This window comes from Eubalaena glacialis, chromosome 13 (assembly GCF_028564815.1).
Source record: "Eubalaena glacialis isolate mEubGla1 chromosome 13, mEubGla1.1.hap2.+ XY, whole genome shotgun sequence".
NCBI classification, from domain to species: Eukaryota; Metazoa; Chordata; class Mammalia; order Artiodactyla; family Balaenidae; genus Eubalaena; species Eubalaena glacialis.
In genome coordinates, this window is record NC_083728.1 from 78136593 (window position 1) to 78155371 (window position 18779).

The 18779-nt window shown below is 49.0% G+C and overlaps 1 protein-coding gene across 1 annotated transcript; it reads right to left on the reverse strand.

Annotated features, from left to right (window-relative positions):
* Positions 1-16553: 16553 nt before the first annotated feature.
* On the reverse strand, positions 16554-18024 carry NUPR1 (nuclear protein 1, transcriptional regulator). Its single transcript, XM_061208323.1, has 3 exons — positions 17729-18024; positions 17175-17324; positions 16554-16842 (listed from the first exon to the last, which is right to left on the reverse strand). The coding sequence occupies exons 1-2, from the start codon at positions 17838-17840 to the stop codon at positions 17188-17190; spliced, it is 249 nt and encodes an 82-aa protein (XP_061064306.1). The 5' UTR covers positions 17841-18024; the 3' UTR covers positions 16554-16842; positions 17175-17187.
* Between the last annotated feature and the right edge of the window lie 755 nt (positions 18025-18779).

The window sequence follows — 18779 nt, forward strand, 5'->3', positions numbered from 1 at the left end:
AGCTGACTCCTCCAGCCTCGTGCCTCAGCCCTCTTCCTGCTCCACCGACTGTTTCCTTGCCTTTGCACAAGCTGGTCTCCCTGCCTGGAATGCCCTCACTGCTTTCTCCAGAGTTATGTTTCCCCAGCCTTCTCTGTGCCCAGACCCCTTGGCACGGGCTTTCTCCCCTGAGTGGCTCATCCCTTCCTGCCATAAATCTTGTCTCCAATGGACATTTCACATTTCTTTATCTTGCCCACTCTATACTCACTCATACCTCTCCAGCCATACTGGCCTCCTCCTTGCTCCTAGAACATTCCAGTCATGCTCCTGCCTCAGGGCCTTTGCTCTTGCTGTTTCTTCTGCCTAGGACACTCTTCTTCATATCTGCAAAGCTCACTCTCTCCTTACTACTCTGCTCAAATATCTCCTTTATAAATGGAGTATTCACTGGCTACCCTGAAAAAAGGCAGCCCTGCCCCTGGAACTCTCTATCCCCTTCCCTGCATTATTTTTCTACATAGCATTTTAGATATGAAACATTTTTAGATATTGAACATTTTCTTTCTCTCTCTCTCTCTCTCTTTTTTTTTCGGTCTGTCTCCATGCACTAGAATATGCGTTCCACAGAGATGGGAATTTTTGCCTGTTCTGTGCACTGATGTATCCCCAGTAGCTAACAACAGCAGGTTCTCAGTAGATCATTGAACAGATCTGTCTTCTGCCACAAGTGTCTAACCCAGGTTCTGCTCATGGCTGGTGAGCTGTAAGTTGCCTGGACGGAGCAGCAGGTCTGGGAGCAGCCAGAGCCCTGAAGTCTCACAGTCAGCTTTCTCCCAGTCTGTCCAAGGCTTCAGCCAGGTGCTGAGGGGGGTAAGGAGGCACCCGGGCTGCTGGGCAAAGCTGTGGGCTGACAATCTTAGCAGATCCTTGGCAAAAAGCCAGAGGGTCAGTGAGGGCAGTGCCAGCCTCTGTCCATATCCTTAGAGGATGGGCCTGGCCCATCTCTGCCCCCCTGGGCCTGTTTCCACAGGTGGATCTTGGCAGGTAAGCTGAGGCTTGGGTTGGGGCCAGCAGGAAATGGAAGGGATGTGGTGAGGGGTGAGAACTGCTGGAAAGGGCTGTAGACTCCGGTGTGCAGCTAACCCTTCTGGTGACCTCAGGTGAGTCACTAGCCTACTCTGGACCTCAGTTTCCTCATTGAAAAGTGATCACAATTTTCAAATGCTGCCTATTATTACATAGAGAAATTAAAACCCAGATGATTAAAAAAAGAGAGAGAAAGGAACCAGCCACCAATTTTTCTGATTATTTTCCAAGCCCTGTTACAGCTCTGACCGTGTGGGGCACTCCATGGGGTTGCATGGGAATCCTGAGTTCAGGAAGCAGAAGTTAGAAGCCTCAGATGTGACATCAGGATGGAATCAGGGAGGGGAAGTCTTGTTCAAGGTCACACAGCAGATCAGTGACAGAATGAAGACTGGAACTCGAGTCCCTCATTTTCACCTTGGGCTGGCGAGGGGAATCCCTGGGCCCCATGATCTCAGCTTCGAGATCTAACCCCTCGGTGAAACCAAGATGGGCTTCAGTGAAGGTGGGAAGGCTGGGAGGAGGTGAGGCCAGGCTGGAGCTGGGGCCACACCTCTGAGTCTCCCAAACACGAGTGATGAGACCCTGAGGCTAGGCACAGCTCCCACCCGCTCCTAGGAGAATAGAGGTGAATAAAGCCCCACATCTCAGCCCTAATCACTGGGCCCATTGTACGCATGCGCCCTGCTGCACACCACGCCTAGGGTTTATTCTGCAGCATGCACTCAAGGCCGCAGCAAGACAGCTTGGGTGCCCCACCCACTTCCACCCACCTTGGGGCGCGCCTCTGAATGGGACTACTGACCCTGGGGTTGCAGGGGCAGGGCGGGAGGAGCCTGGAAGGGGAAAAGGGTTTCTCACGCTCGGTCCCACCTCTTTTTTCCTCGGTTGGGGGGGCACTCTCAAGGCCACAGCAGGCACGTGCGGGGAGGGCTGAGAGAAAGGGAGTGCAGGAGGCACCTTGCCAGGGACTAGATGTTCATCGCTGGGTGTTCTATGTAAATGACACAGGAATGCAGGGGCAGGAAGACTGAGCTATGCAGGGGGTGAGGAGAAGGTGGGAAGCCAGGTCTGTTGAGTGCCAGGAAGAGAGTTCCTGAGGCAGGGCTGCAGAGAAAAAAAACACCAGCCTGGGGGTGAAAAGTCCCGGTGCAAGTCCCGGCTCTGCTCTGCCCAAGCACACTGGGCTTCAGTTTCCCCATCTGGAAAATGAGGCCCGCGACCCCAGCCCTGCCCACCTCTCAGCCCAGAGGTGAAGGCAAAATTGGGAAGGTACAGGGCTTCAAGGGTCAGGGCCCCACTGGGGAGTCAGACAGACCTTTCACAGCTCCAGCACTTCCCAGGGTGACCTTGGTCAAGGCAGGAAGGGGACGCTACTCCTACCAGCCAGATAGGACAGCTGTGATGATTATGCATATAAATGGCTGGCACTGCCACTGAGTAGCTGTGTGATCTTACACAAGTTAATTAACCTCTCTGTGCCTAGGTTCATCATCTATAACATGAGAAAAATAATCCAAACTCATAAGACTGTTTAGAGGATTCAATGAGCTATTGTTTATAAAGTGCTTGGAACAGGAGCTGGCACGTGGTAAGACTGTAGGTTTTAGCTATTGGTATTAGTATAAGGCCTGACCCACAAGGAAGCTCTCAAGAAATGCTAGTTGTCATTAATAAATACTTGGGATGGTTGTCATCAATAAGCAAAGAAATGCCAAAGGAGAGTTGGAGGAAGAGGGTAAAGAAGAGGCTGCAGTTAGAGCTTAGGAAGTTCGGATAGGTACAGGGTGCAGGTGGGGGGCCCCAGGCAGAAGGCACCTGGTAACCCAGAGACATGCATCAGAGCAGAGTTCGGGCCAGAAGCAGACGCCTCAGGGAGACAGCCAATCAGGCCCTGGGCCACAGTGTGGACAGCCTCAGCTCTGAGGACCACTGGTTGGGACTCATTTCCTAAGTTGGGTGGGGCTTCATCAAGCCTCTCTATGGAGAGGACTTGGAATGGAGAGACTCTGGGCTGAGCCCCAGGCCAGGCCCTGCCAGGTGTCTGAGAGAGGCAGGCAGGCCCCCGGCAGACACCAGGTCCTCCAGCAGCCCTAAGCTCTGAGGCTGACACTGGGCCCCACCCAATCCGAGGGCCCTCACCTGGCAGCCTCCGTGGGGTCTCAGCCACCCCTGACTGCTGTATCCCTTGCTTGTCCTGAACCCTGCGTTTGAGCCCCCCAGTTCACTCCCAAGGAATGGAACACACTCACAGCTTATATTTTTATGTACCATCTGATCTGAGCAAAAGAATGTATACAACATATATGTTTCTACTCACCCACTTTTCTTCCTTCTACCTCAGTTTTGGTCCTGGGTCCCAACAGGCTATCTGCACAACGGATTCACTGATTCCCATGGCTCCTCATTTCACCCTGATGAAAGCAAAAGCCCTTCCAGTGGCTTACAGTGTCCTCGTGATCCCTCCCATTGACCTCTTCTGTTCTCCCGGCTGCCCCACAAACACACCAGGCACATGTCTACCTCAGGGCCTTTGTACCTGCTGTTCCCTCTGCCCAGAATACTTTTTCCTCAGCTCTTCAAATAACTGGCTCCTTGTCCCTCCTTCAGGGCTCAACTTCTCATAAATGCCTTCTTCATTCTATGTCTCTGAGAACTGTCCAATCTCATTCCCACCTACACTAAGACCCTGTTACAACCCGAAGATATAGATGTTAGTCTCTTAGCCTTTCAATTTTTCTGCATATTCCAGGCCCTTCCCGAACTCCTGGAGTATTCTCCAGACCTTGAGCATCCACCCAGCTTATCAGGCATCTGGATCCTGTTGGCAGTGTTGGTCTGAACAACGTTCAGTCCTTCCATACTTCTGCTGTGAGGTAGGAGAGGGGAAGACAGAATTAGGGTTGAATGTCAAGGTGTGGGAACCCTGGTCCTTGCCCACAGAGGCAGCTGCCTAGCCGAGCAGACTGACCCGATGTGAAACTAGAGAGGACACGACAAAGCAGACCACTTTGTAACTTACTGGGAGACACTGGCAACCACTTTTTGGCCTTCATTTCTTCACCTGGAGAGTGGGTGTAGCAATACCTTTCTCCCAGAGAAAGAGGGCACATGAACATGTGCTCTGGTGCTCTTGAAACTGGAAAGTGCTATTAGTATTGAGAGTTCATTGGGAATTCCCTGGCGATCCAGTGGTTAGGACTCCACGCTTCCACAGCTGGGACATGGGTTCAATCCCTGGTCTGGGAACTAAAGTCACACAGGCTGCACGGCTAAAAATATATATATATATATTGAGAGCTCATAAACAAAGATTGTCAACTGGCCAGTGGGTAAGAGGATAAGGAGAGAAAAGCCTCGCTCGGGGTGCAGTTGATGTCTGTCATTTCCACCTGTCTACCATTCTTTTATTTTTTTAAAATTTTAAATTATTTTTTATTCTTTCTTTTTAAATTAAAAAATATAGTAAAGTATCTGGATTTTCCTTTGGGGAATTATCCATCCTCTCTCCCTGAGGCTGACAACCCTAACCCTCGTGGTGGGCACATGACCCAGGCCCAGCCAGTCAAGGTGCCCCACACCTCTCACTACAATGAAGGATTCGAGGATGGGTACACAACACACTGAGAAGGACTTGCTGTCAGGAAAGAGGCTTTCTCTTGGCAGAGGTGACTAAACTGGAAGGTTGTGAAGCTGATCTGCCATGAGGGAAGACCCTGCCTCAGACTGGAGTCAGTGCATGGGAAAGTAGAGCTGAGAGCTGGAGAGGGAGCCGACAATTGTGATGATGATTTACTTTGAGTTCCTGGATCCGGACACTCCTGAAGCAATTAATTCTGAAATGTTCAGTTTCACGAGCCAATCCTCTTTTTTGCTTCAGCTATTTTGAATTGTGTTTCGCCACTCGTAGCATATGTCCACTCTCCTGCCTGGATCTACCTTCACTGTTGATTTCCAATGTCAAAAATCACAGACTAGATTTTAAAAATCATGACAAAGTCAAATAGTATTATATAGTAGAAAGAGCACTGTGTCAGATCCAGGGGAGAGAGCACTTCAGGGAGAAAGAACAGTGTGAAAACAGAGTAGCTGCTTGGTCAATATTTACTGAGCAACTCAGCACATCCCAGGCATTGTTCTAGGTATTAGAGATACAGCAGTGAATGAAGCCGACTGAAAGTTCTGGCTTCATGGAGCTTACACTAAATGGAATAAAATTGTAATCAAAATCTAATCAAATGCTTATATAGGCCAGACACTTTTCAACTATTGGCTCATTTAATTCTCACAATAACCCTGTGTTGTAGGTATTATTATTCGTGTTCATTTCATGCAGAAGAGGAAACTGAGGCCCAGAGAGGTTAAGATTTTGTGCCCAAGGTTACAGAGCTAGTAAATGGCAGCTCTGGGATTTAAACCCAGGAAGTCTGGCTCTTTTTTTTTTGGGCGCACCGTGGGGCATGGGGGGCTCTTAGTTCCCTGACCAGGGATTGAACCCACCCCCCCTGCAGTGAAAGTGCAGAGTCTTAACCACTGGACCACCAGGAAATTCCCCATGCTTTCTTTTTTTTTTTTTTTTTAATTAATTAATTTATTTTTGGCTGCATTGGGTCTTCGTTGCTGCACGTAGGCTTTCTCTAGTTGTGGTGAGCGGGGGCTACTCTTCATTGCTGTGTGTGGGCTTCTCACTGTGGTGGCTTCTCTCGTTGCAGAGCATGGGCTTTAGGCACGCGGGCTTCAGTAGTTGTGGCTCATGGGCTCAGTAGTTGCGGCTCGCCAGCTCTAGAGCACAGGCTCAGTAGTTGTAGTGCACAGGCTTAGTTGCTCTGAGGCATGTGGGATCTTCCCAGACCACGGCTTGAACCTGTGTCCCCTGCAGTGGCAGGCGGATTCTTAACCACTGTGCCACCAGGGAAGCCCCTATCTGGCTTTCTTAACCACTATACTCTACTGCCTGGTATAGCAGTTAGCATTTACTGAGTCTTCTCTCTATGTCAGACACTGTTCTAATGGCCTTACATGCATAAAATCATGTAATCCTCAAAACAATCCATTTCACAGAGGATGAAACTGAGGTTAAATGACAGTAACAGAACTGAAATTTGAACCAGAACAGTATGGCTTGAGAGTACACACTCTTTTTTTTCTTCCAGCTTTATTGAGTTATAATTGACAAATAAAATTATAAGTTATTTAAAGTGTATAACAATCATCACAACAAAAAAATTTTTTCTATTTCTTTAATTTGGTATCTATATAAGATGATGGATGTTCACTAAACTTATTGTGGCCATCATTTCATGATGTATGTAAGTCAAATCATGACGCTGTACACCTTAAACTTACACAGTGTTGTATGCAGTTGTATCTCAATAAAACTGGAAGAAAAAAGATAACAAAGTGTACAACGTGAGGATCTGATATACATATACATTGTGAAAGGATTACCCCCCCGTCGAGTTAATTAACACATCCATCACCTCACATACTTATCTTTGTGTGTGTGTGTGTGGGGGGGGGGACATTTAAGTTCTACTCTCTTAGCAAATTTCAATTATACAATACAGTGTAATCAACTATAGTCACAAGAGTCCACACTTAACCCTTAGTGCATATGACCTATAATGAATAAACAAAGGAATGAAGAGGGACCAGAAAAGAGAAACCAGGCCCGGAAATGAGGGACAGCAAGAGGCCCAGCCCTGAGGTCCCACCTTTTCAGATTCTTTTCCATTATAGTTTATTACGAGATATTGAATATAGTTCCCTGTGCTAAGCAAGACTATTTCTGATGCATTGATTCGTGAATATTTATTGTGCACCTACTTAGTGCCAGGTACCAGCTCTGAAGCAGAGGAACCAGAGGGCACTTACACTAAGGTGCAAGTAGGTGATGGAGGTCCTGGAATGCCACACTCAAGAATATGGACTGGGTCAAAGGGGCAGTTGGGAGCCATGGTAAGAAGGATGGAGACAGAGAGGGCTTCCGACAGAATGACCACAGAGACTCCTGGTGGAGATGGCGTATCTCCTCCACGGAGTGGGGCGGCAGCTCCTGACTGCAGGGAGGGTGGGTGAGACCTAAGCAGAAAAGAGGACACTTAGGCCTACCTGCCTGGCCCCTAGGGCCCTGCCAACCCTCATCCTCTGCTTGTGGTCACTCAGCCTCCAGCCCGTCTCATGGCCTCCGGTTTCTTATTTATTTATTTATTTTTTTTGAAGGAGAGTTGATTGACAATGCTGTGCCAATCCCTGCTGTACAGCAAAGTGACTCAGTTATACACAGACATACATTCTTTTCCATTATGGTTTATCACAGGATATTGAATATAGTTCCCTGTGCTATACGTAGGACCTTGTTTATCCATTCTAAATGTAATAGTTCACATCTACCAACCCCAGACTCCCAGTCCATCCCTCTCCTTCCCCCCTCCCCCCGCTTGGCAACCACAAGTCTGTTCTCTATGGCTTCAGGTTTCTTAGCTGCCAGTGTTCCCCTCCCCTAACTCTAAACAATAAATTAATCAGTAAATATACAGTATGTCAGATGGTACTACGTGCTCTTAAGGAAATAAACAGGAATTTTAGCATGAATCACTCCCTAACTTCCTTTTGGTCTTTGCTTCAATGCCACCTTCTCGGTGAGGCTTTCCTTAACCAAGGCATTTTAAATTGCACAAGCCGGCGGAAATTCTTGTTTTTGTTTGTTCACTTGTGATCGTTTGTCTGCCCCCACTACAATGTAAATTTCACGAGAAAAGAGCTCATTTACCAGAGTATCCGTAGCTTTTAGAATATTCCCTGGCTCTAGAAATATTTGTCGAATGAATAAATGATTCTTTCCTTAAACAGTTGAAATGACAACTCTCCAAACTATTCTCCAGAAAAGAGATAACAGGATAAGGTTGCACAGAGCTGGTGCAAACATTCCACAAAGTGGTTAATTTTATAACTTAAGTGTTTTGCCAAAGTTGGAAGGAGAACATGTTCGGTCAAGAGGACGGAACAAGAGGTTAGGGGTTATCTTCTGTTCCACAGCATCAGCTGCTTTTGTAATCAGAAAAGCAAAGAGAACTTGTTTTACAAAGAAAAGAAGGTGCAGAGATCTGGGTTCCGGGTCCAGCCTCTGGGAAATGGTCTCCTTTGTCAACGCTGGCTGCTTGCACAGGGGATCGGTGGGGTGGGTGGTGAGGTGCTCTCGCTTCTTTGCTTGCTCCCCCCAGACTCCCTGAAGACCACAGAACTCTAGAAAGCTTGGGTGTGGTTGTCAGCACACCTGGTCTACTCCTGGCTCAGCCTGTGACAGGTGGTGAACCCATGACCCAAGTCTTTTCCCTTCCACAGGGCTTTGGTAAATATTCAGTGTGATAATAAAAGTCATTGTGGCTGTATAATATTTTTATCTACAAACCAAGGTGGAGTTTTCCCCCTCTTCCTTTACACTCATCCCATTACTGAGGGAGGACATTCATGGCTACAGTAAAAAATGTCACTGAAGTTTCCTTTTTAGTTCAACAGCCTTAGGGGACTCAAGGCACAGAGAATCACGAGGACACAAGAGCAAGGTGGATGGGGTGGGGAGTGGGCAAATTTTAAAATACTCCCCAAGTCAAGGAGGAAGGAGGAATTTGGAAAGGACACAGAGAGATCTTAGAACAGATGTGTCCTCAAGAAAGGGTGCCTGTGTCCTGCCTGTCCTGAAGAGTTTGGTGAGATCTGAGGACGGAAGGAACTGTACCCCGTTTTCCAGGTGGACAGACCCCAGCAGTGCCTCTACACCCCAGTGTGACACAAAGGCTGTGGGAGGTGGCCCAGAGCACACAGACCAAGAGGAGGGGCTGTGTGGGCTGACAGTAAAGAACAGACAGAAAAGGGGCTTCCCTGGTGGCGCAGTGGTAAAGAGTCCGCCTGCCAATGCAGGGGACATGGGTTCGAGCCCTGGTCCGGGAAGATCCCACGTGCTGCGGAGCAACTAAGCCCATGCACCACAACTACTGAGCCTGCGCTCTAGAGCCCGTGCCCCGCGCAACAAGAGAAGCCACCGCGATGAGAAGCCCGCGCACCACAACGAAGAGTAGCCCTCCGCTCGCCGCAACTAGAGAAAGCCCATGCGCAGCAATGAAAACCCAACGTAGCCAAAAAAAAAAAAAAAAAAAAAGAACAGACAGAAAGGACAGGAAGGCAGAAGGGGGGACGTCTTGGCAGATGCCAGTGTACCAAGAGGGTATCAAGGCCAAGAGGATTCATGCCCCTTCTCAACTCTGCTACTGGGAGCCCTGGGAAAAGGAGAGAAAAAACCACAAACTGACCCCTTTAAACACCTGCCGCCAGCAGAAGAGGAACAGGAAATATCAATTCAAATAAACAACAGACAGATCACATTTCTTGCACACCTGGCCTATGTTTCTGTATCCTTGTTTTAATAGCGCACTCTCATGATGCTTCCTATGCATTTCACAACATTAACCCAATCACAGCAACAATCCTATATTGAATGTTATTGGCACTCCTATTTTACACCAGGGGAAACGGATGCATAGAAAGGTCAGGTAACTAGCCCAAGGTCAGACAGAGATGGTAAGAGAGCTGGGACTTGAACCCATGGAGTCTGGGCCCGGAGCCCACGCTGTCTGCTGCCACTGTGCCGCCTTTTTAAGTTTTTTTTCGGGTACCCTGCTAAGTGCTTGAAAAACACAGTTTCCTTGCATTCTCAAAACCGTTCCGGGAGGTGGGAATTCCCTGGCGGTCCAGTGGTTAGGACTCCAGGCTTTTGCTGCTTTCACTGCCGAGGGCCCGGGCCCAGGTTCAATCCCTGGTCAGGGAACTAAGATCCTGCAAGCCGCAAAAAACCCAAAAAACAAACAACAGCAACAACAACAACAAAACACCATTCTGGGAGGTGAGTGTTTACAGATGAGGAAATTAAGATGCAGGGTAAACAATAACTTGTCCCAGGTCACAGCCAAGTTTGCAGGCTGGATCTGGACATGGGTCTGGGGGACTCTTAAGGCTGGTCCAGTCACTATGGCTGTGTAACAAACCATCCCCAAACATAATGGTATGAAATAACCATTTAATTATGCTCCCAGTTTCTGCGGGTTGGGAATTGGAGGTGGCTTGTCTCTGCTGCGCAATATCTCAGGCCTCATCTGGGAAGATTCAGTTGCTGGAGGTGACTTGACGGCTGGGGCTGGACCCATCTGCAGGCTCCCTTCACTCACATGTCTGGAGGTTGGGGATGGCTTTCAGCTGGGACTTCAGCTGGACCGAAGGCCAGAACAACAACAATATGTGACCTTTCTATATTGTCTTTCATGTGTGCTATCTTGGACTTCCTCACAGCAGGGTGGCTGGGGTCCAGGAACCGCCGGCAGCAAGGTAGAAGCGCATGGTGTTTCATGAAAGCACCACTTACGCTGTCCTCTGTCAGTCAGGAAGACATGGTCGTAGGAGTCCTCCCATGTTCAGAAGTAAGAGACATAGTCCCGTGTCTCCCATTTGATGGAGGGGGGGTCAAGGGCATACTGTAAGGAGAGCATGTGGGGTGGGAACTCTTGCTGTGACCATCTTTCATAAATGCAATTCTCAAACTTCACTGCAAGCTCAAATCACGTTTCAAAATCCCAGTGCCCAAGCTATACCCCAGACCAATGAAATCAGAATCAGGGAGAGGGAGCCAGGAAGCAATATTTTCTTTAGCTCCCGGGTAATTACAATGAGGCCGTCTCCCATGTATGCAAAGCTCCTGGCACAGTGTTTGGCTCGTGAGCAACTGTTTTTTTGGGTTTTTTCCCCCAAGTGTAAACACCTATGACTTTTTTTTTTTGGCCGCATGTTGAGGCATGCAGAACTTCCCCAGCCAGGGATCTAACCCGCGCCCCATGCAGTGGAAGCACAGAGTCTTAACCACTGGACCACCAGGGAAGCCTAAACACCTATGACTCTTTTTTTTTTTTTTTTTTTTTTTTTTTATAATGAGAGCCTCTGGGAACTACAGTTTTGTCTTTTATTTTATTTTATTTATTTATTTATTATTTATGGCTGTGTTGGGTCTTTGTTTCTGTGCGAGGGCTTTCTCTAGTTGCGGCAAGTGGGGGCCACTCTTCATCGCGGTGCGCGGGCCTCTCATTATCGTGGTCTCTCTTGTTGCGGAGCACAGGCTCCAGACGCGCAGGCTCAGTAATTGTGGCTCACGGGCCTAGTTGCTCCGCGGCATATGGGATCTTCCCAGACCAGGGCTCGAACCCGTGTCCCCTGCATTGGCAGGCAGATTCTCAACCACTGCGCCACCAGGGAAGCCCCCTATGACTCTTAATAGACAAAGTTGTCATAGATAGTGCACAGGTGGACTTAATGTTTTAGTTAGGTGTTTCTTTTTAAAGTTATTTTCTAATTATGACAAGTGATTGTGGGCTTCCATTTTTGGTTATGGTTATGTAGTTTCTTTTAAAATACATTTAAGTAAAAAAGGTAAGAAGGTAATTTTTTAAATGCTAAGTAAATAGGGACTTTCCTGGTGGCACAGTGGTTAAGAATCCGCCTGCCAATGCAGGGGACACGGGTTCGAGCCCTGGTCCAGGAAGATCCCACAGGCGGAGCAACTAAGCCCATGCGCCACAACTACTGAGCCTGCGCTCTAGAGCCCGCGAGCCACAACTACTGCAGCCTGTGTGCCTAGATCCTGTGCTCTGCAACGAGAAGCCACCGCAATGAGAAGCCCGCGCACCGCAACGAGGAGTGGCCCCTGCTTGCTGCAACTAGAGAAAGTACATACTCAGCAACGAAGACCCAACAGAGCCAAAAAAAAAAAAGAAGTTGTAAAAATCACAACTTTAATTAACATTCTCTCCTTGTGCATATATGTACATACAAATTGTTCAAAACAGAATATGAGACGTCATCATCCTTAGCCAGAAATAAATAATCTTTAAAAAAATAAATAAAATGTTAAGTAAATAATGATGTAGCTTGAATGCACATAGGGCAGAAATCACAAAAGTGCTGTGTGGATGGTAAAGCTGGGAAAACCCTGAGGCAGGTAATCAATAATGGTGTCTAGGACTGTGACTGCTATTAGTATCACCTTTAAAAAGTGCTGGTTGAGGGCTTCCCTGGTGGCGCAGTGGTTGAGAGTCTGCCTGCCAATGCAGGGGACACGGGTTCGAGCCCCGGTCTGGGAAGATCCCACATGCCGCGGAGCAACTGGGCCCGTGAGCCACAACTACTGAGCCTGCGCGTCTGGAGCCTGTGCTCGGCAACAAGAGAGGCCGCGATGGTGAGAGGCCCGCGCACCGCGATGAAGAGTGGCCCCCGCTTGCCACAACTGGAGAAAGCCCTCGCACAGAAATGAAGACCCAACACAGCCAATAAATAAATAAATTTTTTTAAAAAAGTGCTGGTTGAAAATCAACTTTGGGTGATTCTGAAATTTTAAAAAATAGACATCTGAGAGCTGGCCTCTGAGAAAGGAGTGGGCGGATGAAGACAAGCACATAAAGGAGCCAGGAATCCTTTGGATTGTGGCAACCTGACGGGAAATTTCCATAAGCCCCTGGGGGGAAAGAGAGGTCAATCAGCTCTCCAGGTCTCAGGAGGAACCCAAGAAATTGGGGAAACAGTTATTACGTACAACCAGGAAATGACAAAAGAATGGAACAGAAGAGGGAGGTTCTGGAGGGTTCTCATCCTGATAGGATCCCTAGTCTTCATGTAGTTTAAGCCAGGCCCAGGCCCCTGCACCCTGGGCCATGATTTCCCCTTCCACAAAGGAGAAAGAGTGGGGCTGAACTCTGAGTGGGGTTCAGATCTACAGATCTGAACATTCTGTAATTCCAAGAATGGTCTGGTTCCTGGAACAGCCACTTAAAGGCCTCCCAGGCAGAGGCTGTGCCAGGGAAGGCCAAGGCCAGGGAAGGCCAATCAGAGGCCAGGAGTGAGGGGTGATGTATGGAGCCTCCTGGCAAGTGTCAAAGGACCCATTACCCAGGGAGTGGCCACGTCCCACTAGAGACACAACACTCCCCAGCCTGTTTTCTCCTTTCAAGTTGACAGAAGAGAGGATAGTCTCAGCAATTGACAGGTGGGGAAACTGAGGCTCACACTGGAGTAATTGACTAGAAATTAACTAGCATCTAGGATTCCTCATTGTCAGTACATAGTTCTTCTCAGGCATGTAGTCAAAAAAGGAAAATCAGACAGACCTGATTTTTTTTTGTATAAATATATTTATTTATTTTTTATTTTTGGCTGCGTTGGGTCTTCGCTGCTGAGTGTGGGCTTTCTCTAGTTGCAGCGAGTCGGGGCTACTCTTTGTTGTGGCACGCAGCCCTCTTATTGTGGTGGCTTCTCTTGTTGGGGAGCACGGGCTCTAGGCACGCAGGCTTCAGTAGTTGTGGCTCGCAGGCTCTAGAGCACAGGCTCAGTAGTTGTGGCGCACGGGCTTAGTTGCTCCGCAGCATGTGGGATCTTCCCGGACCAGTGCTTGAACCCGTGTCCCCTGCATTGGCAGGTGGATTCTTAACCACTGCGCCACCAGGGAAGCCCCAGACCGGATTTTAAAGTCCCAGCTTCTGCAGGTTGCAGCTGTGAGACTTTGGTGAAATTACTTTTCTGAACCTCGGTTTTCTGGTTTGTAAAATGGGATCAATAATACTATGCCTATTGGGTTATTGTAAGGATTAAATGGGATAATGTCTATAAAACATGCGTCACAGAGTAGTAGCCCAATGCATGGGAGCTGTTGCTATGATTTTCTGAAGCTGATGCACAGACCTGTCCTGGGCAGAGAGCTACTGCCCAGTGATGCTCCTGCCATTTGCCTCCTGAGTTCAAGAGCTGACACTGACCCTAAGGCGTGGTTCCAATCCTATCAGGGTCCCATTTGTCCCTCCTTGCATGCATGCCTTCAGCCAGGTCCTGGTAATAGAGTAGGCATCCAATAAACATTAACTGAATGAATAAATAATCTGTCATGGAAAGAGTGGTTCGAGGGAAAGTCTGAAGGAGCTGTATGCCAAAATGACTGTGAGATTCTGGGCATAGTTTTGCTGTGGGTGCCATCCCAGAGAAGGTCTCTCTCCCTGGGGTGGGGGCAAGGAGTCAGGTGGTGGAGGGCAAGTAGGAGAAGACTTTGAAGAGCTGAGCCTTGCAGGATGGGTGGGATTAAAAGCATCTCAGACAGAAAGGACCAGAAAACAGAAGCTTGCTCAAGGGGCAGGTGGGAGAATCAGATTTCAGCTCACATTAAGGAGTGACTCTGAGAAGGAATCAGGCAACACAAAGGCAGCAATTTTCCTACCCCTAGTGGTATTCAAGCAAGCAGAGAGTATCCCACCGTGAAGTGGGGTGAGGTTGGACTAGATGCCTTTTAACGTCCTTCCCAAGTCAGATAACTGTGTTATCTTCCTAACACAGTGTGTTCTTCCTAACACAGTCCAACTGTTATTAGGTTGGACTCAGGGGAGGCTGATGGATAAAGGTTCTTAAAGGTTCAAGCTATGCATCTGTTACTGCTCAACAGCTGCCTTATTCCCCTGTCCATATTCTTGGGTCCCTAAGAACAATTAACTCCAAGTTTTGCAGCCTAGGAAGGGACGGGAGAAAAGGAAAAAGGCTATGCCCAGGGCTAGACTGAGGGCCACCCTTTACCCCTTGTTGCTTGCTAGTTTTTTCTGATATTCACTGTCTCCTGCTTCCTTTAATAATAAAACCCTGCCCTCCCCCAGTTTTGGCTAGCACGTGGCTAAGTAGTTAAATACTACATGTCCCAACCTCTCCTGTAGTTGGGCATGGTTATGTGTCTAAATTCTGAGCAGATGTGATGTGTTCTGCTTTTAGGTTATGGCTTTAAAAATAAATTAGTGTGGGCTTCCCTGGTGGTGCAGTGGTTAAGAATCCGCTTGCCAATGCAGGGGACATGGGTTCGAGCCCCGGTCCAGGAAGATCCCACATGCCGCGGAGCAACTAAGCCTGTGTGCCACAACTACTGAGCCTGTGCTCTAGAGCCCGCAAGCCACAACTACTGAGGCTGAGTGCTACAACTACTGAAGCCCACACGCCTAGAGACCGTGCTCCCCAACAAGAGAAGCCACCACAATGAGAAGGCCGCGTACCACAACAAAGAGTAGCCCCCACTTGCCACAACTAGAGGAAGCCTGCACGCAGCAACGAAGACCCAATGCAGCTAAAAATAAATAAATAAAATGAGTAAATTTTAAAAAAATAAATAAATAAATTAGTGTGGTCTCCCCTGGTCCCTTCCCCACTCCATTTACATAAGCTGAATGCAGATGAGATGGCAGGTACTGGAGCAGCTAGGTCGGACTGCAAAGTGGTAGCCATGTTTTAAGGGTGGCAGAAAAATGAGCCAGAAGTAGCTGGAATTCCTGCCACAATGGAGCTGCCATTTTAGCCCAGGAGTACTGACCCTTGGAGCTGTTACGTAACAGAGAAAGAACTTTCTATCCTGTTTCGTTTGAGTCTTCATTACAGCAACCTAAGTCTCTACCTCAATCAATACATCCTCTCAGCTCCCATCACACCTCTTATTTGCTCCACATTCTTCTGGAAGTCTGGCTCCAAGACTGATTAACACTAGGTAAGAATCTTCCTCCTCAGCTGACTTTCCAGAACCCTGTCCTGGCAGCCCCCTTGGCAAAGGGACCCACCTCACACTAGAGGACAATAAGAATCCTTGAATTTGAGCCCTGAATAACTTGGGGCAAATCCCTTAATTTTTTTTCTTTTATAAGTTTATTTATTTTATTTATGTATTTTTGGCTGCGTTGGCTCTTCGCTGCTGCGCGCAGGTTTCTCTAGTTGCGGCGAGCGGGGGCTACTGTTTGTTGCGGTGCTCAGGCTTCTCATTGCGGTGGCTTCTCTTGTTGCAGAGCACGGGCTCTAGGTGCATGGGCTTCTGTAGTTGTGGCACGCAGGCTCAGTAGCTGTGGCACACGGGCTTAGTTGCTCTGCAGCATGTGGGATCTTCCTGGACCAGGGCTCGAACCCGTGTCCCCTGCATTTGCAGGCGGATTCTTAACCACTGCGCCGCCAGGGAAGCCCCTCCCTTAATGTTTTAAATCTCAGTTTTTGCCATTTTGCAGATGGCATCAATAAATAACATTCACTTCAAAAGGTGGTTTTATATGAATACAACATAAACAACAAGATTGTTATTCCGAAAATGGAGAGAAGCTGGGGAGGGGGCTTGTTTCATGGGCAGCGTTACAAAGAAACAGAGGAAATTCCCTTGCACCTCATAAGAAACCACAGAAACATATGCACCAAAACACATGTATACAAAAAAAAAAAAAAGCTCACCTCTACGCCCATACAAAATTAGAAACACCCCTTCCCAGACACACAACCAAAAACAAAAACACTCACCAAAATGCTCTCATTGGTTCATGCAAATGCAGACACTTGCAGGCAGAAATGTGTACCCAAAAAGCCACACAAAGAGAGAGGACAAAAACACACACAAAGGCTGCAGCTGCTGTACTTTGTTTATTGTCGCTGTCACCCTGGGGAGCTCCGGTTTCTTCTTTCTTTTTGAGGGGTACCTTCATGATTCTGCCTCTCTCTATTCTCTGCCTCTTGTTCCCCATCTTGCCCTTTTTCTGGGGTCGGGGCTCCTTTGTTGGTGGCCCCTCGGAACCTCAGTCAGGTGGGCTAAGTCCTGGGGGCAGGGGCAAGCAGGCCTGGATCCCGCCCCCAGGGGTTGATTCTTCGCAGTTCTGTCTCCATCGCTGTGGGGTGTCCGTGCTCTGACCTCATCTGGGGGAAGGAAAGCAGGTGGTGAAAGCACAGAGGCCTGGGTTCTAATTCTGCCTCTCCTGCTCACTTGCTCCGTGACTCCAGAGAAGGACCCTACCCTCTCTGGGCCTCAGTTTCCCTCTTTGTAAACCAAATTTTGCTCCAGTTGGAAAGGGTCTGTTTCTCCCTTTGCTCTGGTCACTAGGAAACTCAGAAGTCTCTCTCATTTTATTCTATGTTGAGACAACAATTCTTGGATCCCTCCTCCCACCCAACCTCACCCATTCAGGCCTGTCCTTTCCAGGCAGAGAGACCTCTACTGGTGCTGCGGGCGGGGCCCCCTGATGCCTCACCTCGAGTTCTGTCTCAGGGCCGTGCCCCTTGCTTTTTCCGCTCCGTGTTCTGGAGCTTGGTCACTAGCTTCCTCTCGTGCCCACCGGGGCTGTGACGGTTGGTATTGGCGGCGGCTTCTCTCTTGGTGCGACCTTTCCGGCCTCCCACTCCTGGGAACCGAGGCGAGAGTCGGTGGTGAGGTGGGCAGAGGCGTGAGCCGCAGGGGGTCCAGAGGGCAGGGGTGGAAAGAGCTTGGGTTAAAGTCGGGAGGCTGGGGAGCATCACCGCGTAGCTTTAGGGCCGTCATTGTCCCTGTTTCCCCATGTGTGAAATGATGTTGCTGCTCCAGTATTCTAGGAGTGCATGTGGTCCCAGGGCTGAGTAGGACAGAGCGCACTGGATGAGGGGTTAGAAGGAGGTGACTTGAGGGGTCAAGGGAACAGGCTGGAGAAGGGTGATGTATGGGCAGGAGCCCAAGGAGGGATCCTAGTTTGGGGAGGGGGGTGGTCAGGCCGTTTGTGAGGGTGGGCATTGGAAATGGAAGGACCAGGAAGGTGGCAGGGCCAGGCCTTACCCAGGTAAGAATGAGCCAGGCTGTAGAGGTCATACTCATCCAGGTTGGGGTCTTCATCCTCTGGGCCTGGGGGCTGCCTGGACGGGCTGGCTGCTCTCGGGAAGGTGGCCATAAGGTCTGTCTGTTTGTCTCTGTCTCTCTCTCTCTCTCGTCTTCTAAAGCTTTGTTTGTGTCTGCTTTGCTGACACCTCCCAATTCACTGGCCCCAACTTATAAGGCCACGTCTCCTCCTCAGCCCACAGTCTGGCTCCAGCCCCTCAGGCCCTGTCTGATGCAATCTGGCCTTTTCCCAGAACCCAGCCGAGTAAACATCAGTCACGAGAGGGGAAAAGACTCGGTCCTCTGAGTCCCAGCCCCCCTTGACCCCTCCCTCTACTGGGGCTCGCCCTGCTGGGTATTTTTCCACTGAGGAGATCCCCGCCCCTCGGGGGTGGGGGAAGGTAAGAAGCAGGGTCCGGGCATAAACAGCCCTTGGGATGGAGGGCAGCAGGGAAGTGAGGGCCTCACCTGGCTGACTCCTTCCCATCCATCTCCCGCCCTCTGCCACATGCCCCTCCTGGGCTGGGGGTCATGGCCACACAGCTGACCCTCACCCCTACCCACTTCTGGCTCAGATTCAGGACCGTGGTGGCAGAACATGGAGTGAAGAATGAGCTGGGACAGGGTACAACACACTCTGTGTTATGTCATTGGTTCTCACCCTGATCGCACCCAACCCTCCTTTTTTATAAGAAACACCTTGGAAACCCCCCTTAACATCCTGAAATGGGGGTCCCTAGGTAATCTCCCACTCCTGAGAGGGAGGCTAGCAGAGTGGTTAAGCTGATTCTGGAGCCAGATGCCCTGTATTCAAACCCTTGATCCACTACATCCTGTGTGACCCTGGACAAGTCACTTTACCTCTCTGTGCCTCAGTTTTCTCCTCTATAAACTGAGGATGATAATAACTGTATCTACCTCATAGATTTGGGGAGAGGATCAAATGAGATAATCCATGGCACGGCACCTGCAACAGTGCCTGCTACAGTGTAAGCTGCACTATATGAGTTGA

Coding starts and splice junctions, on each gene's coding strand:
- NUPR1 (XM_061208323.1), bottom strand. CDS start 17,840: ATGGCCACCTTCCCGAGAGCAGCCAGCCCGTCCAGGCAGCCCCCAGGC. Junction 17,325..17,728: donor CCTGGCTCATTCTTACCTGG/GTAAGGCCTGGC, acceptor CTCGGTTCCCAG/GAGTGGGAGGCCGGAAAGGT.